The 27,044-nt window shown below is 39.3% G+C and overlaps 1 protein-coding gene across 2 annotated transcripts in view; it reads right to left on the bottom strand.

The window, feature by feature from the left end:
* CD96 (CD96 molecule) overlaps positions 1 to 24,295 on the bottom strand; it is an 85,542-nt gene extending 61,247 nt beyond the window's left edge. For both annotated transcript variants that reach the window (XM_036446895.2, XM_036446894.2), the window contains exons 1-4: positions 24,144 to 24,295; positions 21,578 to 21,937; positions 12,158 to 12,282; positions 2,153 to 2,360 (exon numbers count right to left, since the gene is read on the bottom strand). In XM_036446895.2, the coding sequence (XP_036302788.1) occupies positions 2,153 to 2,360; positions 12,158 to 12,282; positions 21,578 to 21,937; positions 24,144 to 24,204 (754 nt within the window). In that variant the 5' untranslated portion in view covers positions 24,205 to 24,295. The remainder of the gene's footprint in view (positions 1 to 2,152; positions 2,361 to 12,157; positions 12,283 to 21,577; positions 21,938 to 24,143) is intronic.
* Positions 24,296 to 27,044: the final 2,749 nt, after the last annotated feature.

A 27,044-nucleotide genomic window follows, 5' to 3' on the forward strand; every position in this document is an offset into this window, starting at 1 on the left:
TTCCTTCCTCTTCTGATGTTTCAGAGGATTACCTCTCAAATAGATGAATTCAACCCCAGTCCTCTCCTTGTTTTCTTTCAGGAGAACCCAAACCAAAATACAACCCTAACACACTGAGGTGAGGAGGAGCATTTCTGACCTCCTATTGGCAACGAATACCGTAGAATAAAGGACCCCAAAGAAAGAAGAATTACTAAAAATTGCAGGGTGATAGAGATTATTTTTGAATCTCAGGACAATCTGATTTAGAGCAGAGGAGCAGGAATTTGTGATGGCAGGTGACTTACCACCAAGGAAAGGAAAGTTAAGGAAGAAGAGTGAGGGAGATGCAGGAGCTAGGCAAACTTCCAATCCTTGGTCTGTTAGAGAGTAGAGGCATTGTCAGGAAGAAGGAAAGAGCTAGATCTGGGGCACGTAGAGTGGGTCTGTGGTACACCCAGGTATTTATTTTGAGGTTTTCATATTTTTATTCTTGGCTTCATCTATTTGAGGATTAACCATGGAATTCAGAGTGGGTTCTAAATGAACTATGTATTGTGCTTCTATGCCAGGGCCATGATAATATATGTTCGGGTGACACCCACAAATAGTTTCAGACTAGATGAGACTTTTCTAACACAACCTAGCCGGCCCATTTGGTAAAGGAGAAAGTCCAAGGAAAATCTAAATATATCAACAAGGAGGCAGAATCTCCTATTTTTAAGCATGTACTGAAAGCAGTTCAAAGAAGAAACAGAAATGTTGAGACAGATATACAGATAGATAGGTTGAGAAAAGTGAGACATAAAAGTAAGAAGCGATCAAGACCAAGATGAAAGCATTTTTATGCAGCAAAGAGGACACAGTGTAATTTGACAAAGCAATTAAGTCAAGTTACGGTGCAAAAAACCCTTGGTCAAAAGGGACACAGTTTGCCTTATTTAGAATTGATATTTCTTTGCACATTCTGGATGGCTGCCTTCATTGATTTGCCAATAGTAAGACTAGATGAGTTGGTTTCATGTTTGTGCTAAGACAGTCACACCGCAGTAGGTGTGCTGAGAGTGATAATCAATAAAAGAGATGAACAGTCTTTCCCAACTCTTCACAGAATGTTGTTTGGGCTCCATAAGGAACCTGGCCATCAGGGGTGATTGATTATTTCCCAGCCTGTGCATGGGAGATCTGGGGAAAAAGGGGAGGCAGAAGGACAGGAGGGAGAGATAGAAGAAGACTATAAGCAAGAGGCTTTAAACTATTTTAATCTTGGCTGTAGCTACTCCATCTATGAACTGCAGGGCTGGCATTTCCTTCAACATATTGAATTGTGTAACCTCTAATCATAATGCAATGAGATTGTAAGCAAAAAAGTAAAAACAAAGATTTTCTTTTTACTTGTTATGTCAGTCGTGACTTATGCTTTGTAAAGTTATTTTCTTTTCGTTTACCTCATTTCCAAAATCAATTAATTGCTCACTTGCATCACTGCTTTTCTCTTTGCCTTAATTTAGAAATGCTGTTTTAAAAAGCACAGTTCTTAGTCACAAAGATGAGAAAAATATTCAAAGCTAGGGATTTTTGTTTATTAACATTTCCTTGCACCGCTGAACAAAATAGAATTTTCACATCCCCCATCCCCCACCCTGTTTGGACCCTGCAGAATCAGAGGCCCCTCCTGTGGGCTTCCTGGCTGGAGGAGCTGGCCTGCATTCACTCCAGCTGGCTTTGGCAAGGTGTGGGGGCAATGCCCTGAGAGTATCTCTGGAGCTCCTTTCATCATCCTCCTATTCTCACGCTGGCCTTATTCTGTCTTGCTCCAGCAAGCAACTAAGACAATTAGGCAGCTAAGCCATTATATTTTGGCAGCCATAATTAAAGAGATTTCCAGCATTCTTAGGAAATATTAAAATTGTAAGTAAGGGAGCGGTCACCAGGAAACCGACCAATTGTGTGATTTCAATCTGTTAACAGAATCGGTATTCTTTTTACTTTTTATCCTCCTCCCCAGCCCCAACACGAAAGGCAGGTATCAAGGTAAATAAAACTCCTCCTGAACAGCTAGCCTTGCTTGGCTGCACTCCAGATCACAGGCTGCTTCCTCTCTAGGGGGAAAAGTGAGGCAGGCAACGGGGATGGCAGGATGGCAGGGAGTCCAGAGAACAAAAATTCTTACCGAAGACCTTGACCCTGGTGGAGCTCCTCAAGATTGTGCCAGGCCTGACTGTAACGTGGCAAGAGAACTTCCGGTCATCGTCGTGGATTTGGACTGGAGAGAGGGAAAGCCCATAGTCTGCACCTAGCTTGACTCTGTCTTTAAATGCCGTGGCATTGCTGATGGGGTGATTCTGGTTGAAAAGTGTCTCCTGAGTTCCATTGTCTTCCTGGTGAGAAGAATAGATACCAGTCATTGAGCACTCAAGCAGGCTAGCTCTGGGCTAGGTATTCCACAAGTATTAATTTATATCTTGTAAAAAGAGAGAGATGAACGAAGGATTGAAATGAAGAGGTATTTAGTATGTTACTAGACAAAGTATCAGTACTCTTGACTTTCAGCTAAAAACTATTGTCAATTTATTCTAATATGAACAGATACTCTTTTCTGTTAAGAACTCCCCCTTGGAATCCCCTATAAACTGCATTTTTTGGGGGGAGAGGCACACAGCACTGGGGGCTAATGGCAGATCACAATTCTCATGTCAAATTCAGAAATCTTAATGGCAAGGTGTGCTGAGAAGGCTTTATGTTTTGCCTATAAAATCTTCAACTGAACTGGATAATTATAGTCAACCTCTCTCCCAGCATAACTTTAGAAAGCTTTCATTTAGGTCCTCTGAGGGCCAGGACTAGGATGAGGTAAGGAGATTCCTAGGGCACAAAAGGTTCTTGTAAATGCACCCTTGGGCACCTGAGTGTGAGCGCCTCCTTAATTTTTATGCTGTAGGCACTTCCTTTCCTCACTCCCACCTTGTCATGGACCTTGCCCTTCTGCCCTTATTTCTGTGTTTGTGCTGCCTTCAAATAGGGCACATGAAGAGGAGGCTGTAATGTTAATCTGAACGTTGGAGACCAGAGATCATTTGGAGTATTTGTTTCCTCTCTTCCATATCTTTCCTTGGGTGTGTGAAGAAAAGCCCCCATTGTTCTTGCCCACCTCATTATTTTCATGGACAAGATTTTGGGGATGTCACAGCATTGGCCCATGTCAGTCATTCTGCTGACTAAGGGTCCAGTGAAGAGGGGACTTTTGAGGGGCACAGGATAAAGGGAGGGGTATGTCCTTATAGCCTTTAGTATAACAACATGCTCAATTCAGTTGCTTTGAAAACACTCAGATGCACAAATTTATCCTCTGGGGGTTGAATTCAGTTGTTCTGGGGTGAGACCCTCAGAGGGGCGGGGCTGAGAACCACGGGTCTAACTCTAAACAACAGGTGGATGCTATGCACAGGGGCCAGGGGAAATGGAGGGAACTAAAGAGGGTGAGGTGAACAGAAATATTAATACATCTGGTGGGGAAGAAGTCATGAAATAATGCAAATAATGCTCTGACTTAGAATCTCTGGTTCAACAAATGAGACACATTCAGGGTGAAAGAAATGGAAGCAGATGAGTGAGAGAATTCAAGTATGGGCTAGGAGCAGAAACAGTGAAAACATGAACGTAGACTTTTTAAATAGTTTATATAGATATTTCCAGAATATACTTAGTAGAAATTCTTATGTAAGAAACAATTCTATAAATAACTATAGCAGGGATTGGTATCATCTTTACAAATTACATGTATATATCATACCCTGCTTAAAACCTACTCCTGAAGCAATGCACACACCTTTATACTAACATAAAGGACCTATGTGCCTATCCTGCTGTCTTCTTAATGAAGAAGTGTTCAGAAAGTTAAAGGGAGAGAGCTTATATTCTGGAGACAAGGGCTCCAAAAGGAGCCTTAAGAATTGGCTGGCACTTGACTCAGCATTTGCAGACCTTGAGCCCAATAATTAAGGAGGCAGGCTCCCCCTGCAGGTCCTCCAGCCCAACAAGCTTGATTTTATAGCTCCTGCTTTATGCACAGGGACTGTTTCATTGAGGATTATGGAATTCAAAATGCTGCTTGATGTTTAGTAAATGACTAGCCACCCGGAACATTTCCATCTGTCACTCTGTTGTGGGAAGAAGGGCAGTTAGAGGCCACTTGGTTGGAGGTTGGAGACTGGCAAGGAAACCTGCTTTTTCCTTTATTGTGTAGCTGGGTGTGACTAACCCTGCTAGTTTCATTGATGGAGGAAAGATATCAAAAAATAAAACAAAACAAACCCCCCTGAATCCCAATTTGCTCAAGGGTTCATTTGTGTGTTTTTTCTGGGCAGTTGACTGTTGTAGAGGAAAAGATTTGTTCCTTTGTTAGGAAAGATAGGATTCAGTTGCAAAGTTGTGCCTTGTAACTTACAACAGTCAGAGATCCTGAAAGAATCTAGAATCCCAGTTATAAAGGGGCCAAGGCAAGACTGCACATGGGTGTCTACTTTCATGGAGCAAATGGGAGGAGAGGCAGAAAAATACTAGTGCAGTAAAGCATTAAATATCTAGACTCAGTAGAGGGAGAGTAATACCAATATCATGCTATGACCACTACTAAAATTATATATTCTTATTAGTCATAGCTTAAGTTTATTTAGAACCTACTGTTTTAGGCACTAGTTAAAATTGTTCCAAGTCTTATTTACTCTCTACAACAATCTGGAATGAACTGAAGTTATGTAACTTGCTCAAAGGTCACACAAAATAAGAAGGCACTTACAAAGGCTTTTTTGCAGCATCAAAAAAGCAGGGATGCCTGGGACCAAGGACAAGTAAGCCTCAGAGACAACACACACTAATGAAAAGCAAACCATCACACACATACACACCAAAAAACAAAACAAAACAAAACAAACCACTTCCAGGACTATCAGAAAAGAAAAAAATTTAAAGAAATCCCTGCAGGCCAGAGGCTGTTATATAGGTTGTTGATTACAGAGGTGTGGACAATTTGCTGATTGAAAGGGCCCTTGGGAGTTAGATACCCTATGACTCTAGCCATCGAGTGTACTTCAGCTGCCACCTGATAATGATAATCTTAGGCTCAGCAGAAAACAGACTGGTAAGAGGGTCTTATTATATAGTCTTTATTCTTGTCTGTTTTTCTCTTCTTATTCTTTTAAGAAAAAAATTTAACAACTTTCATGGACTCCCAACTTAATGGACCCTATGATTTAATGGGAAATATAGATCATACTGGCATACCTACACTAGTCCTGACACTCAGTATATGTTCAATTAATACGAGCTATCCTCCAGCCTCACTGAGGATCAACCAGCTACTTCATGAGTCTTCTTTTTTTACCCTAATCTTGGCTCTTAGGCCACATAACTAGTAAATGGAGGAACCAGGACTTGAAAAAATAATTTCCCTCAAGGTCATGCTGTTAATAATTTTGCTATCAATATATACAGCCTCACAAATGTAGTAGGATAAACAATCCTTGTCTTGTCTTCTTAGAGGCTATTTGAGAAGAATTAATGCATAAGAAAAACAAATAGAAAACCATACCCCATATCCATAGAAGAGAAATAAACATATAATTAAGTTATATACAAGAGTTAGATAAGATAATTTCCATGATAAGGGCTGGCTGGGGTCATATTGAATCATGAAACATCGCTTCCCTGTGTCCCTTAAAGATCTGACAAACCTGGGGATGAATGGTGGAGGCTTTCCTATTTTTGTACTAGAATTAGAATTTCCAGTCCAGAAAAGGGACATTGGTACTATTTAATTTCATGACATTATTTCATCCCTGGGATGGCACAAGCTCCGTGTCAGAGCCAGTGGTGTTGACTACAGCACATGGTGGCTGCTGAGTGTCTATAGCTCATTCAATAAATTCTGTTCATTGTATTGTTTGCTACTTCTTTAACTCCATACTGCTTCCTATCTTCACGGCCCCCATTTATTCTCCATCCAGCTAGTGCTGTCCAAGCAGCTGCTTGTGAAGCCCCCAGGTCCACTCTGTAGAGCACCAGAACATTGTTTTTCTAATAATCACAACTGTAGGTTGGCCAGCACTTTAATTCTGATTATGATGAAGACAACTAGAGGCTACTGTCATCAGGTAGAAAGCGGAAATTTTGTTTTCTGAATTGCTAGGTTTCTCATAGGCAAGGAAAACAGCATTGTTTATTAGCACCATTTACCTTTTATTTAGCTATAAAACATCAGAAATGTTAAAGAATAGTATATCTATAAAGATACATTTATAGATAAAATTTTTTAAAAAATATAAGCATCTAAGTTTTGAAAAAATGTTTTATTAATTTTTAGAAAGAGGAAGGGAGATGGATAGAGAGATAGAAACATCAATGAGAGAGAAACATCATGGATCAGCTGCTTTCTGCATATCCCGCTCTGGGGATTGATTCCCAGCATGTGCCCTTCCTTACCAGGAACTGAACTACAATCTCTTTGTTCTTGGGTCAACACTTAACCACTTAGCCACACCAGCCAGGCAGCATCTAGGTTTTAGTTATATGCCTTTATCGCTAATATTAAACTGTTTGCTGAAATATTTCTGTCCTTCTTGTTGTGATTTTAAAGAGAAGAACCATGGGTTTCTCTTTACCTACAACTTTGGGAACAAATATTTCCTCCTGCCCTTTATCTTCCCAAATTGTACTCATGTGTCCCAGGGTTTTAGTACATGTCTGTTATTTGCTGGTCAACTGTTGTCTTTTTTTTTTTTTTTTTTTTTTTTTTTTTTTTAATATTCAGCTCAAACATAATCTTTGAAAGATTCCCCAGGTCCATCTAGTCAGAGTCAAACTATTTTCCCTCTTTTTAAAAACAATTTTTTAATCAAAATTGCATTTCATGGTAGGAAATATGTCCAATATAGTTTGTATCCCTGCAGGACCTAGTACCCCAAACAGATTTGCATATATTTATTGGATTGAATCAAAATTTATACTGTGGGAAATTAGGATGATGGTTTGGAATAAAAACAGAATATTAGATATGTGTAGAAGCTCCCAGAACAAGCCTGCAGAATTTCCCTGATGAATGTGTGTTTGTGCCCCAGGACATAAAACGGGAAAGATACAACTTGTCCTTTTTCTACCAACTGCATCCCATCTATTGTGTGATTTCTAATGGATCACCTGCCATTCATCTAGACCTTCCACTGAAGGGTTAACCCTTTGTGTTCACTTAGCTACTTTCCATGATAGATCAATGTTGGATACCCTATTTGTGCCTGGTGCCTGTCTACTTCAGTGTAGTCACAATTCTGGAAAGTAACTCCTCCAAATGCAAAGGATGTGCCCATGAACATATTTAGCACAGCCTTCATATGGGATCAGATACATATACCAAATGATTTTCTAATTTAACAGAGGGTCATAACTGATTTAATTAGATGCTATAAAACTCTACCTATACTTTTTATTTTCTAGTGACCTAGATTAAAATAATTTTAGTTTGTAAAATTGTTTCCAGACTCTAATGCAGACCTGAAAATGGGAGCGTGCACAGCTTCTTGGAGCTACTGAGTTCATTACAGCAGGTGTCTGTCCTCCTGAGCTCATCTCCCTCATCTCTGAATTTTATAAAAAAAACACGTTATATGTTTGTGAGGACAACTGGCTATATCGTTGTGATTGTTATTGCTAGTTTAACAAGAGATTAAAGAACTAAAATAGGGATCGGAGAGGATATTTATGTCCTCTGCAGACCTATAACAGTCATGGCATGAAGTACTGCAGTTTATTTCTTAATATGAGGAGATCGGATAATTTCATATCAGACTGGCTGAATCCTGCAGCCTCCAACAGCATGGAGCACGGATGTAAATCAGAAGAGCAAATAGATTTTGACATTTAAAAATGGAATGCACAGTAGGAATTTAATCAGCACATTTGCCAATACAATACTTCCTTTGAAGAGAGGTTTCTTTCAAAAAGATACCTCAGGAGCTCTGCATCCTGATGCATTGTTTAAAGTGAGAGCATGGCTTGAGGTTCTAGCAGAAGTTTAGGATTCACTCTCCCAGTGTGTGACCTTAGGTGAACTCTCTCTGCCCCTCATTTATCCTTTCTTGGCAGGATCCAAAGATGAGGTCTATTTAGTCTTCTTCATTTCTTTAAAGAAAATTACTAGATAAGGATGCCTTACCATTTATCAAGTCACCGACACTTAATGAGCAGCTATTCATTAATCAATCAAATGCACAGCATCAATTTAGTGACCATCAATTTAATACGAGGACATGGAGTAGGACTATGGGGGAAGGAGACAAAGAGACACAGAGCTGTCCCATTATTCACCGAGTGCCTATGTTCTAGGCACTATATATACCAAATGCTAAGAATTTTTGAAGTGAGTGATGCAGCTTTTTGTCCTGGAGAAGCTCATGATCACACAAAGGACACTGATCGAGTGAAGGCTTTACATTTGCTTGGAAAAACAGATCACACACCCTAAAGATAAGATAAAACACTACAGATTAACTTACTAGGCAGCCAAAACTCCATAGTGAAGATTTACTAAACTTTATTATTTATTATTATTAAGCTTTATTATCCCCACTGTTAGTTGAATTTATGAGAATTGGGGTAGAAACATTTTGCCTATATGTGGAAAACATTAAAAATGTAAGCCAACATATAGAAAGTGCATTTCCATTGCTGTAATGTTTAGTATTGTAAGTTTCTGCCCTCCCGGGGTCCTCTCCTCTTCAAAGCCTTTTCTTAAGAACCAAACTGTATCGCATTTATTAAGAACAATTGAGTTATACTAACCATAGGCAACATGCCCAGGAAGGTTTATATTTTAAAAATCAAACGCTACGAAAGGATAAGAGCATTTTCTGACCGATAACGAAGAGACATTGGACAATTTAGGACAATGAGAAAGATATTTTAGAATATTTTTTCCTTTCCTTTTACTGACTACCCAAAAAATATGTAGCCAGTGAGAAACTATCTGTAGGTTGTATTTTAAGGCCTACTAGCAAGTCAGTTATTTTGGGTTTGTCACATCCCCCTTAGAAATCTTTTTATAGGAAGGGTCTACTTTCCAAGACAGTCCACAAAAATCTAGGTCAACTTGAAATATGAATGATAACTTATGCAAATACACTATTTTGCAAACTGTCTCAGCTGCTATGTTCATGGATATCTATGATTCTGTAAGAATTTTTAAATTTTGTGTTTTTATTGTGATGACAAGCTAAAAAGTAATGTAATCATATTCTGGATCTAAATGAACACTCATGTTGTGATTACCAAAACTATGTTTATGATTATCTTTATAATTATCTTTAGAATTGCTTTGGTCTTGTGTCATTGTAACAATGCAGAAACCTTCTTTTCACATTATTGCAGGAGTCCCTCCACTCCCACTTTTCCCCTTTGCCTACCTCCACCCTCTCCTTCCTACCTCTTCCTTGGACTTTACCAAATTATTGTCTGTGTCCATGGAATATGCATAGGTGTTCTGTAGCTATTTCCTTCATCTTCTTTATCCAATCACTACTCCATCCTTTTCCCTTTGGGCACCAGCCAGTCTAGCATTCCATGTATTTCTGCTTCTGGTTACATTTGTTCATCAGTTTATTTTTTTTTATTAGATCCCACATATTAGTGGAATCATATAGTAATTGTCTTTCTCTAACTGGCTTATTTCATTTAGCATAATACTCTCCAGGTCCATCCATGCTGTTGGAAAGGGTAAGACTTCCTTCTTTTTTATAGAATTCCATGGTGTAAATGTATTGCAGCTTTTTGATCCACTTATCTGCTGATGGAAATTTTGGGATGTTCCTTAGCTACTGTAAGCAATTCTGCCATGAACATAGGGGTGGATATATTCTTTCTGATTGGTGATTAGGATACCTGAAGTGGAATACCTGGGTCAAAAGGCAGTTCCATTTTGAATTTTTTGAGGAAATTCCATACTGCTTTCCACAGTGGCTGCACTATTCTGCATTCCCACCAGCAGTGCACAAGGGTTCCCTTTCTTTTACATCCTCTCAAATATTTGTTATTTGTAGATTTATTGATGCTAGCCATTATGGCAGGTGAGAGGTGATATCTCATTGTGGTTTTAATTTGCATTTCTCTGATGATTAGTGATGTTGAGCATCTTTTCATACATCTATTGGCCATTTGTACATCCTCTTTGGAGAAGTGTCTAACCTTATTTTTTTTTTAATTTGCTCTTTATTTTTATTTTCCCCCTCTTTGATACAAACTGGCCTCAGCCAGTGCCTGGACTCATCTACCTCCCTCCCCTTGCTTAATAATTAAGTCCCAGGACAATGAATTCTGGTCATCATCCAGTAGTCCAGTTCTGTTGACTACAGAGACAGAGTTTTCAATCAAAATAATAATAATATCTTGACCTCAGTTATGTTTTAGCTTTGGACCTAGGAAAATGGAACAGTCCTACAGAACAAATCCTTGTGAAACTGGACAGAACAACCTCCATGGTTCACATCAGGAATAGATGCAATGATTAGTTACTTCTTACTCTAGCACCCACCAATCAGCAGAGACCACACCCTAGCTACTTTAGTCACCATGATCAATGATTCCCCCATCCCCCACCCCCAATATAATCCAGCCCTGGACACCAGCAAGGAGCCAGGTCTTTGAGCATGAACGACCTGTGACTTTGGGCATGGCACCATATTCTTAATAAATCCTTAATTTCTTGGCTGCAAACTCTTGTTCATGTCTTATGGGACTTTGATGCACTTAGGCAAATATTCTTTCAGTCTAGTAACATTATCTGATTTAACAGCATTAAAGGTGAACTATGTATATTGGCTAACAGCTGGCTGCCATTTGATTGGCTTAGAAAATTTCTCATAAAATTTCAGATTTCTCAATTTGTTTTTGAAGTGAGAAAACAAGGCAACTATAGGCTTGTCAATCCCTGTGGCAGTAATAGAGCTGGCCAGTGGCTGTTTGTAATATAGTTCCTCTTTCTATCAGGTATATTTTCCATCTATCTATCTATCTATCTATCTATCTATCTATCTATCTATCTATCATCTATCTATCTATATAAAATCCTAATGTGCAAATAGACCAAGCAGTGGAACCAAACAACAGAACAACTGAACAACTGGTTGCTATGACAGTGTTGACCACCGGGTGTGTGTGTGTGTGTGGAACATGGTGGGTGTCAGCAGCAGGCAGCTGTGCACGGAATGGAATGTGGTGGGTGTCAGCTGCAGCAGGATGATGGAGCAGGTGAATAGGAGCACCAGACCAAGGCAGGGTGCTGTCATAGGGGTGAGCGTGTGGTGGTTATTAAAAATTCTTTGCCCAGTGCACTGGTCCTGATTGCTCAGAGCTGTCAGCAGGTGCAAGTGGCAGCTGCCAGCCCTGACCACCCCTGTGGGCTTCTCTATCTCCACTTGCTCCTGAGGAGTGATGGGGCAGCAGCTGCCACTTGCACCCACTGATAGTGCAGGCCACAATGGTTCAGCATCATCAGCAGGGTGCAAGCTGGGCTGGTGCTTTCGTCACCTGGGAGCAGCAGCAGCGGGAGTGGGGCTGCCAGAAGACAGGGGAACAGGGGCCATGGTAGGAGGGGCTGGGCAGGGGCACAGTGGATGGGCCAAGAACTGTTTCTGTGCCCACTGCAGCCTTGTGGTCCACAGTTCCTTTCAAGGTGCACAAATTCATACACTGGGCCCCTAGTACCCCTAGTATTTTACAAGCATTAGATTTTATGTTTCCTCTCATACAGCAATGTTGTGTATTTCCCAGGATGTGATGGTAAGCATTCTGAGAAAAGGGAGTTTATCCATAGGCATACATTGTTTGTAAAACAAACATTTGTGAGTAGGGGCTTCTACTGGAGATGGCTCCTCTCCAGGGCACCATCACACACTTTTCTGTAATGGGGGCTTGACATATAGCTTGAAATAGGAACTAACCTTTAGAAACTAATTTCTAAATCAGTGCATGCATAGACCCCAAGACTTGCTGAGTGTCTCCCCACAACCATTCCCACCCTGACACATAATACCTGTCCCTCATCCAGTATGTGCTTCCTTCCTTATTATTATTTATTATTCATTTTTACTTCATTAATATTTAAAGATCATTCACTGAAAAGGGCAGCACTTACCACCAACCATGTGAAGGTGAACTCAGATGAAATTTCAGAGGACATATTTTGTAGGCATGGTATTTTCAGAGTCTGATTTATCTCTATTTCTATTGTATTGTTGCTTCTCCATTCTTCCTGTATAACTGTAACAAAACATAAGGTGGAAAAGACATTGATCTGTGGTTGGTTTATAAAGTGTCTTTTATCAAAGAAAGGAGAACTGTTTTAACATAAAGATTCATCCATCCTCAGGGTAAACCTATGAAGTAAAGAGGAGAAATCCCATTAGAGTCCTTACTGTGTAAATGGCAAAACAAAGTCACTATGAAAAATTACCACTGAAAAATTATAGGGGCTCTTTCCTAAAAGAATTAAGGTCACAATGTGACATGTTCCTCTGCTTTCCCCCTGAATTCATGCTTTAGTCTTCAGATCACATTTCCTTAATCAGATAGAATGTAAAACATTAAATATTAGCCTATAATTGTCTTTTAAAATTTTAATAGTCTTAATATTTTTATGTCTGTGAACCTCAAACAGCAGAATGAGTGGAAAGTACAGAGAGTTCCCATATTCCCCTTGCTCCCATGCTTGCAAAACCTCGCCACTATTAACATCTCTAATCACAGCAGTACATCATTTGTTACAATCATGAACCTACACTGACTCATCTTTATTATCTAAACTGCATTAGGGTTTACTCTTGGTGTTGTGAAGTCTGTGGGTATCAAGACATGTATAATGACGAGTTCACCATTGTGGTATCACACAGAACAATTTCACTGCCCTGAGAATGGTCTATGCTCCACCTATTCATCCCTCCCTCCCACCAAACTCCTGTCAACCACTGATATTTTTCCTGTTTTATAATTGTCTCTATAGAGCTTATAAATTCCTCCAAGTAAAAAATGATACAGAAAAAAACATAAGGAAAATCTAAGGAAGCATCATTAACACACTGGTTTCATTTTAAAAATGATATGAGATAAATAACTGGCTATAGTCTTTTTGTGTGGAAAGTTTTATACACATACTAGAATATATTTTTATATACTTACTAGAATATTATTTGATGTTTTAGTGTATATATACTAAAACATCAAATAATAACCCTACATACTAAAAGACTAATATGCAAATTGTCCCCTTGACCCAGAGTTCAACTGGGAAGGCTGGCTGCCAACTGTCCACAGCCCTTCCACACCACCGCCAGAAACCAATTACTGTTTTACTAATAGAGAGATGTGGACACGAAGCCAGGAAGGCTGTCAACAACATTAATTGCTCTAACCACTCACTCTTTAGTTGAGACATTGTTAGCTGAAGGAGCCTCCACCTCTGTTAGTCCTATGTAAATTTCTGTTATTTCCTGCCTAAAATGCTATGAGTGTTTTACCCATAGTCTCAATAAAAGGGATAGCAGGGCCAGAGCAGTGAGTAGTTATCCCATTAGTGTTGGACTACTGCCTGGCTCCCCATATTGCCAAATTAAATTTCTTCTAGTCTCTTTTCATTTGTGTGAGGCCCTTCTCCAGAACTTGAACCCTGAACCAGGATCCTGAATTACGAGGGATGTGAAAGGTGATCCCACATCTGGTGCCCGAACAGGGACATCTGGAGGAGAAGATATTTTTCACCTAAGAGCAAAGGAAGGAAAAAAGTTACACCAAGAAAAGGTGTGGAAAATTCACCCGACAAAGGTGAGGGAAGTTCACTGCACACAAAAGCCCATGGCAAGCTGCAGAGTCAAGAACTGTAAGTAGGGTGGGAATGTCTTTTTCAGCCAGGCTAATGGGGAAGAATTAGGTTATAAATATAAAGTAAACTTTATTATTACAGACTTTTGGTTTGCATGTTTAAAGAATGTGGTTTCTTGTTCAAATTAAAATCTTAGTTTGTTTTTGGAATTTAAAATATGTAATAAGAAGTGAAACTCCATTGTTGAAAATTTCTCTGCCTCTGGTGCAGAGAAATTCAAAGGTGGTAGGAGAGGGCAAGGCTATCTGCTCTCCTGCAATGAGATTACTTAAGGCCTTGTTTAAAAATTATAAAAGAACTCTCATGGAAATTCAAATCTTGGCCAAATTGGGTGTTATTACTTCAGAAAGTAAAAAATAAAGAAAAAATTTAAGACCTGTCTATCTTTTAAGTATAAAAAGAAATTCAGCCAGATCCATTGCTGAAACTTCCCCCAAAGTAAGCAGGATGTGGGGAAGGAAGGGAGACACATGGAGATCCAATGTGGAAGCCCACTCTCCCAATATGCTCAGGAAGGTGGTAATTTGCATTCGAATGGCTACAAACTTCCTCCAAACTGGTTTGGCAAAACTTTTTTTGGAAGTTTGCTTAATTATATAAATAATAAAGTTAAAGGTTTAGATATTTTTAAATGACAAAATGCTAAATATTTGACTATCTTAAGATAATAATAATAATAAATATTATAATCTTTAAACCATATATGGATATGGACATATATATAATGTTTATTTATTTTCCATATTAAAATTTCAAGGTCTTAAAAGAGATGATTCTTGGAAAGCTCCAAGGACTCTGAGTAATACAAGAAATTTATTCTCTCTTCTTAAAGGAAATCTTATTAAATTTAACAGATCTTATATACTTGAAATTGCATGGAAAGCCTTATCAAATAAAAATTAATAAATATGTTTTAAATGCTATGAAGGTTTGACCTCTAAGAGGGGCAAAATGAAATAACTAAATATTTCTAAATATTTCTTCCAGTTTAAAATTGAATTGCCATAGCTTAGAGCAAAGAATATCTTTACATGATATTATTCTATAATGTTATTATAATTTTTGATATTTTACAACAGCATATTGTACAATTATCCCAAACAAACTCACAAACCAATTTTTTGAATGTTTGGCAGTAATATAAAAAGGACATGAAATGATTTTATCCCTTCCACTATGTGGAAGGCCCCCTGGGAAGGCACTTGAGCATTCTATATTGGCCTTTCTTGCTCTTTTTTGCCAAGAGGGATCCTCCCACAGCTGTTGCCTGAGCTTTCTGTTCCTGCTATGGTTGAAGCCTTGCAGTAGCTGGTACCATGAATCTGTCTTGCCCAATGGCATGAGATGGGCCCTCCCTGGAGAAGAATCCTGGGTTCCCCAAGATATGTGATTAATGCTGGGGCCCCTCCAGCAGGCGAGGGGATCGCAAGGCAGGTGCTGGGTGTGGAGGCCACAGGGGCATAGGCTACCAAGGAGACAAAACTGAACCTCACATCGCCTGCTTGGCTCCGGAAGATGGCTGATTAGCCAAAGATGGGTAAGATTTCTCAGGGAAGGAACAACCTAAGACAGGCACAGTCCCAGAGAGGCCATCAGGAGAAAACTTGGGGATCAACAGAGGTGGGGCACAGATCCTCACCCCCCAAAATTGCAGGGGCTTAAGCCTTTGCCCCTTCTGAGGGAGGTCTCCTGTCCCCATGGCTGCTTTGCACTTCCCACACCCAGCTCAGATCAGGATCCAGGCAACAAACAGACTTGACCCAGCTCAAATCAGGACCCAGACAACAAACAGAGACTTGGCCCAGCTCAGATCGGGACCCAGGCAACAGAGATGTGGCTGACAGCAACTGCCCTATATCTAAATACAGGCTACCCCCAGGAATGTTTAGAACTTTCTCAAGGATGCAAATAATCCTTTCCATTAATATTTACAATGTAAACTAAGGTTGTTGTTTGAGTATTAAATTTGACAGTAAAATAGTAGTCAAGTTTTCAGATTAATTTAAATTGGCTAATTAAAATAAGTAAATATTCAAGAAAATTTAATTGTACAAAAAGCTGTTTCTAAAGTATTAACCAAAATTTCTATTGGTAGTTCATTTCATGGTAAAATTGCTTAACATGCAATGAACCTAAAGTAGTCATATTTTTGTGCAAAAAATTTAAAGTTATCAAAACTGCATTATAAAAATTTTCCAAAAGCCTTCTAATAATTAAATTAAAAAAGAGGGGTATAGTGAAAAAATACCATGTAAGAAAAAAATATCCTGTAAGTAAATTACATCTACACAAAAATTTTTTCTTTGAAAATTAATTTTCATTTGTAATACTTACAGCAAGATACCCATGGAAAACACACATGGTGTCAAAATAAGTCAAAGGAAAATTGGGCAAAAAATAAAAGGATCCCAAGTAAAATTTTTAGAAAAGATTCCTTTGTTAACTTTTGGTTGAGAATATGTTTGTATATTTTCAGAAAACAACTCCAAGACCATGTGGATTCCTGCAACAGAGAGGAATTAACAGGAATGCTCCAGCCATGAAAACAAGAGGAGAAACAGTTCAGAGATGGAAGACGCTGCCATGCTAGCAGTCAGCAGCTGTGCATCACTGCAGATTGCCCAGGACCAAACCAGAGATGGTAGGGCCTGCATTGCTACCATTTGTCCACCATCCAGATATCATTGCTGACATGTACACATAAGGAACTGTTGAACATTGAAACTTGGACTCAGAACTTTTGGACATTGAAATTGGGACTCAAATATTTTTTGTTCTTATATGTTTATTTCTGGTCTGCAGATGCAAGATTTTTTTTTAAAGGAAAGAATTGGGGGGAGTTGCCGAAACCGAACATTGTCACTAATAGAGAAATGTGAAAAGGGAATCTGAAAGGCTGGCCAATCTTAATTGCTCTGAATAGTAGGAGCTATTCACTCATTGTTTGGTTGAGACTTTGGGAGTTAAAGCAACCTCCACCTGTTAATAATATGTAAATTCTTGCTGATTGTCTATTATTGGAATTTCCTGCCAAAAGGATATGGGTGTTTCCCCTAGCCTCAATAAAAAGGGATAGCAAAGGCCAGAGCAGTGGTAGTTCTCCCCCTAGAGGTGAACTCCCCCCTGGCCCCCCATTTTCCCAAATTAACTCTTTTCCAGTCTCTTCAATTGTTTTCAGCCTTATCCAGGAACCAGATTTTGAATAGGAATCCTGAACCATGAGGGATGCGATAAGGGATGCAACACTTATACAACTCAATAACAAAAACAAACAAACAATCTGATTTAAAAATGGGCAAAGGAATTGAATTCACAGTTTTCTAAAGAAGACATACACATGCCAACAGTTATATAAAGAGGTGCTCAACATCACTATTCACCAGGGAAATGCAAATCAAAACCACAATAAGATCTCACTTTGTAATAGTTAGAATGGCTATTATAAAAAAGACAAGAGATAACAAGTATTTGTGAGAATGTGGAGAAAAGGTAAGCCTTGTACACTGCTGATGAAAATGTAAACTGGTGCAGCCACTATAGAAAACTGTATGGAGATTCCTCAAAAAATTAAACATAGAACTACCATGTGATCTAGCAATCCCACTTCTGGATATATATCTAAATGAAATGAAATTATTGTCTCAATAAATATCTGCATTCATATGTTAATTGCAGCTTCTATAATAATAATAAAAGCATAATATGCTAATTAAACTGTCTGGACATCATTCTAAATGTCATTCTGAACAAAGCCACCGTGTTGGGGGACTAGGCAGAGGTGGCGATCAGGAGACAGGCAAGTATTAATAGTTAGGGGTGATCAGGAAGGCAAGCCAGTAGTTAGGAGCGATCAGGCAGGCAGGCAAGGGGTCAGGAGCCATAGGTCCTGGATTGCTAGAGGGATGTCTGACTGCCTGTTTAGGCCCCTGCAGGATCGAGTCTAACCCAGCAGTCAGACATCCCAGAGGCATCTCGCATTGGAAAAGGGTGGAGGCTGGGCTGAGGGACCCACCAGGCCTTTAGTTATTTATAATAGCCAAACATATGGAAACAATGTAAGTGCCCATCAATGGATAAATGGGTAAAGGAAATGTTCTAATACACAATGGAATATTATTCAGCCATGAAAAGGAAATCCTGTCATTCGGGTAGGATGGATGGACCTTGAGAGCATTATGCTAAGTGAAATAAGACAGAGAAAGACAAGTACTGTATGACTTCACCTATATGTAGAATCTGAAAAATAAATGAAATCAGAGATACAAAGAACAGATTAGTGCTTGCCAAAGGTGGAGGTAGGGGAGTGGAAAAATGAGTAAAGGAGGTAAAAGAGTACAAACTTCCAGTTATAAGATAAATAAGTTCTGGGGAGCTAATATATAGCAAGGTGACTAAAGGTAAAAGGCCTCAAAGGCTTTTGTTGTAATCTGGGAAATTAAAGTCACATATTTTTATAATGAATCCTAATAACTACAAATTTTAAAATGCATCAACATCTTACAATCTATATCAATAACATGAAAGCCCCTAAACTAAGGGGAAACCTGGTTGAGTAAAAATTAATAAGAAGCAAACACCAGCCCAGCTGCCATAGCTCAGTGGTTGAGCATTGACCTGTGAACTAGGAGATCATGGTTTGATTTCCAGTTGTGGGATTGATCTCCAGTAGGGGGTTTGCAGGAGGCAGCTAATCAATGATTCCCTCTCATTGTTGATGTTTCTATCTCTCTCCTTTTTCCTTCCTCTCAAAATCAATACAAATATATATTTTTTGAAGTAGCAAACACCTAACTATTTTTGTATTTCTACCCTCATCCACAGCCTCAGAGCAGTGACTAACACAAAGGAATGAAATATTGAGAAAAGAGAAAAACATCCCTTCTCAGTGAGGCCCTCCAGGAAGAGGGGACAGGAGTTAGCATGCCCTGAGGTGTGAGCAGAGGAGTGGGTGGAATAAAGCATATGACAACAGAAAGGAAACAGGAAGAGGTCTCAACCGCCTCTGGTTTCTCAGCATTTTCATATTTAGATTCTTATATGTCACTTCAATTTGCATCTATTTATGTACATCATAAATGTTTGCAATACATGTGTGCTTTGCCCACCCAATTAACTCTTTCATGGATTTAAGAGGGAAATGGCAAGACTATGAATAGAAGTGAGAGGAGATCAAAAGAATAAGGAGGAAAAATCTATGATTGTGCTGGGGGCCCCGACCAGGCTTTTGAATGGCAACTGCCTTCTCTGAGTGAAGTGTCTACCCTTAGCTCTATGCCAGGCTTACATTTTTAGTCCCTCCACAGTGAAGAATTTTCCCCCTTGTTTCTACTTTCCCCCCTTTCTACTTAAATACACAGTACTTGAACCATCTCCCTAACACTGAGGCCATTGCTTTTCATCCAATCCAGCTGACCAGCAGCAAAGCTAAACTAAATCAGAAGACTGGGGATTTTCTAACCACACAGGATGCAGACCTGGCTCTGTCTCTCTATTGATGTTTTGGGTGGGGGTGAGGGGGTTTGCTTGTTTGTTTGTTTGTTTTGTAGCTACAACTGGGTAGCTACAAAACAAACAAAGGGTAACGGTTACCCTTTATTTTAGAAACACACTTTCCTTAAAGGCAATAATACCACTCCTCATTTTAGAGAGCATACTACCTCTTTTCCATTTCTGACTTCATGTTGAAGACATCATAATTCATATAGGATCTGTATCCTATTTCCTAGAGCCATATCAATCTATGTTGCCAATCTTGAAGAGTAAACAGTAAGTCCTCAGATATGTAATAGTATAAGTTTCCAGATCTATGCAGAGTTAAAAAAAAAAAAATCTATGTCTAAGCCAAGGTCAATTTGTATGTGTGCTCACGTATAATAAATATACTCTTGAGTTTCAAAATAGGCCAGTATAAAAAGAGGGAGGAGGATTCCTTTTTAATAAGAATTGAAAAATAATTTACTCAGTACTGTATTATACTTAATGAAAACTACCGTTTACCACACTTGTATCCTTCTATAGGAACCATGCTAAGTGCTTCAAATAGATTATCTCTTTTAATCATCAAAATAATGGTATCTATGAAGGAGGCACTATAATTACTTATTATGTTTGTTATATAAGAAAAGAAAAGCTTAGAGTCTTGAAATAACTTGGCAAAGATGATGTATATAGTGAATGACAGAGTTAACATTAAAATCTGAGCTGCCTGACCCCAATGCATAAATTATGCTCTCCTTATTTCTATTCACTCAATCCCACCCCACCTATCCCCAATTGAACTCAACTGCATTTTTTTTTTCATGGAAAACAAACAGCAATGGGACTAGAGCATTGTAAGGTGGTGGACAGTTTCTAGTCTGTAGGTGGACAATTTCAATCCCATGGTCTTATTTCTTGCTAATAAATAGAGAGGAGGTAATAAATCCATACCTGCTTGTCATGGGCAGTTCTATGCCACCCTTAGCATTGCTTTCATGAATTATTTTGTTTTTTGTTTGTTTTTTTCTTGTATTACTAGGCCACTTTACCTTGAGTTAAAAACATTCAATTTCCAGTGCATTTTTCACTTGTTGACTTATTAGTAGAAATAGGAATAATCGATTTTATGACTAAGTACTTTATGGTGGGAATTATTATGATGATTTTCCAGGTGGACTCAGAGAATAACATGACAGATCCCTGGTGAAATTCATTTCTAGCCATAAAGGAGTTAGAACTTAAGCCTAGGACTCCTGCCTGCAGAGCAGGTGTCCAAAGCATGTTTGTGTGAACTCTACATGTTCAGCAGCCTTGTTGGCACCCTTAGCTACCCTGTACAAAATATATCCGAGAACTTCTGTTAATTCCTCCACAAACATGCTCTATCCTTTTCTCCTCCTATCTTGGCACATGGCACTGCCATTCAGGTGTGTGTGCCAGACACCTGGATAGCAACCTCAACTTTTTTCTCTCCTTCATCACACTGCAATTGTCTTATATTACCAAGTCATGTCTCTTTTATGCCCAGTGCATAAAATTTCTCTTTTTCTTTCTTCAATCTTTTTATTTTTATATCAACCCAAACAACATTCTGTCTCCTCTCTGGCTCCTAAGACTGTTTCCTAATTTGTCTACAGTACGTATCTCCTTCTTATCCACCTTCATTTCATTCTCATACTAAGGTCAGGATGATCATATGAGTCTATAAATGTCATACCATCATTTGCTGAAAAGGCTTCAATGTCTTCACACGATAAAAATCAAAACCTCAAACTTGGATGACAATGCCTTATAAGATCTGGCCCTTACCATATCTCACACCTCATCCCCTAGTCTCTACACCACAGTCCCACTGATATTTCCCATTTCCTCAGACACAGCAAAGCCCTTCACACAAGCTGTTGCCTCTCTCTGGGTCACTCTCTAACCTCCTACCTCTGACTAGTGTGAACACTTAGTCTTTCTTTAGACCTCAGCTTGGACGTTGCTTTCTCAGAGACAATTTCCCTGACAGCTATTATATGCTTTCTCACAAGATCATTGCAATTCTTGTTGCTGTCGTTGTTGCAATTTTACATTTATTGGTGGAATTATTTGATCAATTTCTATCTCCCTTACAAGCAATACTGCTTTCTGTTCAACTTTGCATACTTAGTACCATGCTTAGCCCATAGTTGGCACACAATACATATTTGTGCTTACCATTTTTCTGAATGAGAAGGTTGTAGATTTTAGTCTGACTGCCTTTTGGGTAAAAAATAAAACTGCACTCATACTTCCCACTGAGTGAGGAGGACATGTTCCTTAAGTGCAGAGTCCATGTTGACACATTCCCAGGAGTTTCTGTGAAAGTCACCAGTGACTTACAGGGAACCCCATTGGCACAGTAGAAGCCATATTGTTGGGGGTGATAAAGGGCAATGAGGTCCACCTTTTTGGTGACCTTGGACCATTGCATTTGCACCAAGATGCCTTCCTTCCGTGTTTGGCAGGTCAGATTGACATCAGAGCCAGGTAAAGCATAAATGTCTTCTCCTGCGTTGAATTTTCCTTCCCATATCCCTGAAAAGGAAGAACATGAGCCATCAGTTTACATGATTCACAAGGAGTGCCTCTAAATTATAAACTTGGATGACTTTGATGAAGTGAGTGAGAACCACAGGAATGTTCTCCCTGGCTGCCTCAGGGATTGGAGGGAGCTCATGCACAACCCAGATAGAGAAGCCTGGATCTCAATACATGTGAGGAAGCTTTTACTTTAGGATACGAGAGGAACTTACTGACTTCTGAATGTTTACTTTTTGTTGGTTGGTCTAATCTAAAAAATAACAAGATCTCTAGCTACTGGTGAATAAAATCAAGACTATCTTAAAATTGAAATTCACCTTATTATGGCAACTATTCTTACATTTAATACAATTGGCTTTTTTTTGTTATGCATCAGCAGCTGCATGTAACACTCAAATGGTATTTTCTAAAACTATAAAAACAACTATAAACTCTGTGTAGCAGTTTTTTAAAAAAATATATGTACAAGAGATGTTTATATATACTGTCATGTTTAATCCTTCTCACATACTAGAGTGATATTATTAACATTCTTTTTTAAAAAAATATATTTTATTGATTTTTTTACAGAGAGGAAGGGAGAGAGATAGAGAGATAGAAATGTCGATGAGAGAGAAACATCGACCAGCTGCCTCTTGCACACCCCCTACCGGGGATGTGCCCGCAACCAACGTACATGCCCTTGACCAGAATTGAACCTGGGACCTTTCAGTCCGCACATCGATGCTCTACCACTGAGCCAAACCGGTTTCGGCTTAACATTCTTTTTCAAAGAGGAAACTGAGGCACAGGCAGATTAAGTTGTTTGTTAGAAGTCACACCTCAGTAAAAGAATATAAATTGGGCTGCCTAAAATCTGCACTCTTTCTGTAACCTCTTAGGAAGTAACCTCTAAAATGACCCCAGATTGGCAGAGAAGGGTAGGAAATTTGACACTCAATATATATGGATTGAAAGGGCCTTTATCTCCATGTGGTTAGAGTTTATGGGGGCGGGGGGGAAGGGGAGTAAACACCTCAGGTAAAATTCCCACTAAAGATTTGGTTAGCATCATCTAGATGCTAGATATAAAAGAAGATTCTCTCCCATCAGTTGTCTGATCAAATGGTACAGGGGACTTAAAGTATGTTAAGCATTGCATCTTTGACATACCTTCAATAGCGTAGGCCTCAGTTTTAGAATGAACATGGAATACTTTTAAAGAAATGACATATTATTGTGACAAGTACCACAGAAGCTAACAAGGGGAAAAGATAAAAAGATGACAAGCAACTGAGAAGAAACAAGGCTCTCAAAGGTACTTTACAAACAGGAATTATTACACTTTTATGGATGCAAAAGCATGGGTAGGCAGAGGTTAGTACAGTTTAATATATCTCCCTGTGAGCTCTCCTTTGCTGGATAATATGCTTCTGATCCTATCTACCACATTATATTCCAAAGTCTCCTTTGATTTAGAAATTCTCCTTAAAAATCTTAGTAGCTCTATTTGAAAAGCAGAGTTAATTCTTAAGATACACAGGATCGCTATAGTACCCTCATGCTGTGGGATACAGAACTAATCTTCCTTCCTACCAATTCTAAATAGGCCCATTAGGCTTTGGTTCCTACTGTCATAAGGACCCTGCTATGTCTCCCAGGTCTGTTACCTGCACATGGCTCATTAAATTCAACATATGCTCAACTGCCAACAACATTTGTCTTTAGAGGAGAAATGCTTGTTATATCCAAAAGAAGAAAAAAAGAATCATAGTTGAAAGAGAGAAAAAAGTTGAGCAAGGATCTCTGAACATTGGTGGCTTTGTGAGTTATTTTATTTTATTTTATTTTATTTTATTTTATTTTATTTTATTTAGTATTCCAGTGTTGTTCTGACTACCCTTTGGAGAACATTTCATTCTAAGATTCAAAATTTCCCAGTTACTCCAGAGATCCTCTTAGGAAGGAAATGGGTAAAAATGTCTCTGAGCAGTGGCACAAACTACCCATCCCTTTCTTGGTTTTATTGTTCCTCAGTAATCCTTTGTAGACTCTAACAGCTCCCCGCTAGCTGCTGCTTAAGTACATAACTGAAAACCTTCGGAACATCTGCCTTTGTGCTCAGTTTCAGCAGCAGTAGGAGGCATCTTCAATGAGCAAGAGGCCTCCCTCACCCCCTAAAGTGGCTGATTTGACAAGAAAGTACAACTGGAAGCCTTACCCCTGACAACATGTATCTGGATGATGGAATAGATGGCCCGGAATGTCCATGTTTTCTCCATCTTCTCCTGAAGGGCTTACAGCAGCATTTCCACCGTGATCACAGAAGTCACCCAATACCTTTAGCTAAACAAACTCGAGCCACCCTATTCACACTGAAAACCCCAAATCTACCACACGTCCGTGTGTGTTTATCACTTGGCAAGAGCCCAGGAAATGAAACGTAGACAGGAAAGTAATGTGGTTCAGAGCTCAGTATAACCTTCAACAGAACAGAGTTGAAATTGTTCTCTGAAACCTTGTGTATCACCTTTGTGAAAAGACTTTTCAGTACCCACAGATTCTCTCTCCATCAGGATCTCTGTGTCAGTCGAGCTGCTTCTAAATCCAAAGGAAATCACGCAGAGCAGTTCATAATGTGCTTTTCATGCACTTCTTTCAGGAGCACAAAGTCATTTAACAAATGTGAGCCTCGTGTCTTTTATAATAGTTTTTCTGTTCAATTTAAAAATGTATTTGCTTTCCAGAATTGCTCCAGGGTGAAAGAACAAAACATTAACACACTTAATAAAATCTGAAAAGTGAGGGGAGCATCAACTATCAAAACAAACTTTATTGTCTCCCCTCTTGCAGGGAACCCACATTTCCTGAGGGTGGGGGAGTGAGGGCTCCTTTTCTGTCCCTGGTCTGGGAAGAACTGGAAGTTAGACAGGGAAGTCTCCCACAGTACTGGTGGGAGGCCTCTTGTGGTGATGGCATAAAAGCTTGTGTATCAGCCCCAAACTACAGTGAGGAAGTCTGAAACAATCAGAAGGCAAAGGCAGAGAAGTTCCTACCTCAGCTAGCCACCAAGCATGTTACATCTGCCCAGTCACTTCCGTTTACAGAGGACCAAGATAGGAGAACAGGGAAGTGACTCCTCAGACATAACGAGTATCCCTTGACAGATGTGACTTCATGGTTTTCTAGCTTAGGATAAAATAGACCATCTTCACCTTCCAACATTAAGAAGACAGCATTAGTTGGAAGACTGCAAAGTGTAATAAACAAAGAATAAAAATGAGTAATATATGTGTCAACATACAACTGTATGGACAATCGGTGAAGTATCCTGTGACCTCAATCTCACTACTACATTTTGGAAGCACCCAGATAACCCAAAGACAAAGGGAAAGGTGGAACTTTATTTGTGAGGTAACAATTTCTTTTTGAGGCCAGGGAAAGAGAATTTTCACCAGGTTGTCATCATGTATAATATCATGTATCATGACATCATGTCATTAAGTGCATACTGATCTCCCCAATTCAGGGACTTGGGGTGATTATGAATAATGCTAAGACATAAGGCATCATCCTTGTGATTGAGGGGATTAGATTTTAGCTGGGAGAAGAGAGATTTGCGGATGGTGAATCAGGGCTACCATCTTCCTGGATGTCCAGGCTACCCTGTACACATACTTGCCATAATTGTCGTACTTACTCATTACTACTTACTAATGATGTTTCCTGCAAAGGCCAGAAGATGAGTTACCCATTTCCTAATGTAGGCCTTTGCAAGCATTTACCTCCTCCCCCCCCAACAACCTCCCCACTAAGTCTCAGATTACTGGAGATGTTGGGTTAGGTGGTGATGACAAGCATATTTCAGAGAGAGAGTTGGGAAGTTTAGAGTCTTTGAAAGGAGGAGACATCATGGCACTTGATGCCTTCATCTCTCCCTTATTTGCCTTAGAAAACCCAGGAAATGACAGTGATAGACTATAGAGGTAAAAACAGTTCAATAGATATACCAGGGAGATCCTGATCTGTAGGTTGGCATCTCTACTAAATTGGGACACATTGCAAGCCTGGGGAAGAAATTTAGTTACCTCACTCAACTTCTCAGATGAAGGGGAATTTACCTAAGTAGAACCAATAAACAAGTATAAACAAGTACATTTATTGAATTCTCTAAGAACAATACCCTTCCCCACTTAATGTACTTAGATTCCTCCCTTAAAAAAATTCTAGTCTGAGTATATGTTTATTGATTTGAGGGAGGGAAAGAGAGAGAGAGAGAGAGAGAGAGAGAGAGAGAGAGAGAGAGAGAGAGAGAAACACACCTGTGTGAACAAGAAGCATTGATTGATTGCCTCTTGTACAAACCCCAACTGGGGACCAAACCCTGAGCTTAGGTATGTTCCCTGACTGGGAATTGAACCTTTTGTTGTGGAGAACAACTCTAACCAACCGTGAGCCACACTGGCCAGGGCTAGATGTCTCCTATTTTTTATTGCTTTAAAGTAAAGCAACTCCACAAAAGATTGAAAATATAAAATAAAGCACCTTAATTTTTTTTAAAAAAAAAAGGAAATCGTCATATATTTTCCTGAGCTATCTATTCACTTTTAATGGAATCCTTTCCTCACATTGGGTTTGGGGGCTCAAAGCACCTGGTCAGTAGCTGCCGGGCAAATTGGCCTTCTCTGGGTAATTATTCAGGGCCTGGTCCATGTTTCCTATATCTAGAAACCTCTGCAGCCAGAGGTCATCAGATCTGACTAGTTTTCCTTTGGGACCCACCCAGACTCTAAGAGAGGGAAAAAGAAATTCAGATGCTCACAGAATCTTAATTGAAGGCACCTGGTGTCCTGCAGCTGTGACCCAGGTGACAGCTGCTCCATGGCTGTTTTCGTGCAGCAGGTGGCAGCAACACCCTGCAGACTGGCACGGCTCTCCCAGATGATGGGAATTTTACTTCCATTGTCTTTCAATCCCAGTATTATTTTCTAAAGGCCTTTTCAGCATGGGGATAGGCATTCTCTAAGCTTAAAAATAACTCTCCTATAGAAGTCATGTCAATCTCTTCTATTATCCTCGCTGCTCACCAAATCCCAATTGCACGGCATTCTTCTGTCTTAGA

The sequence above is a fragment of the Pipistrellus kuhlii genome, unplaced genomic scaffold, assembly GCF_014108245.1.
Source record: "Pipistrellus kuhlii isolate mPipKuh1 unplaced genomic scaffold, mPipKuh1.p scaffold_m20_p_2, whole genome shotgun sequence".
Lineage (NCBI taxonomy): Eukaryota > Metazoa > Chordata > Mammalia > Chiroptera > Vespertilionidae > Pipistrellus > Pipistrellus kuhlii.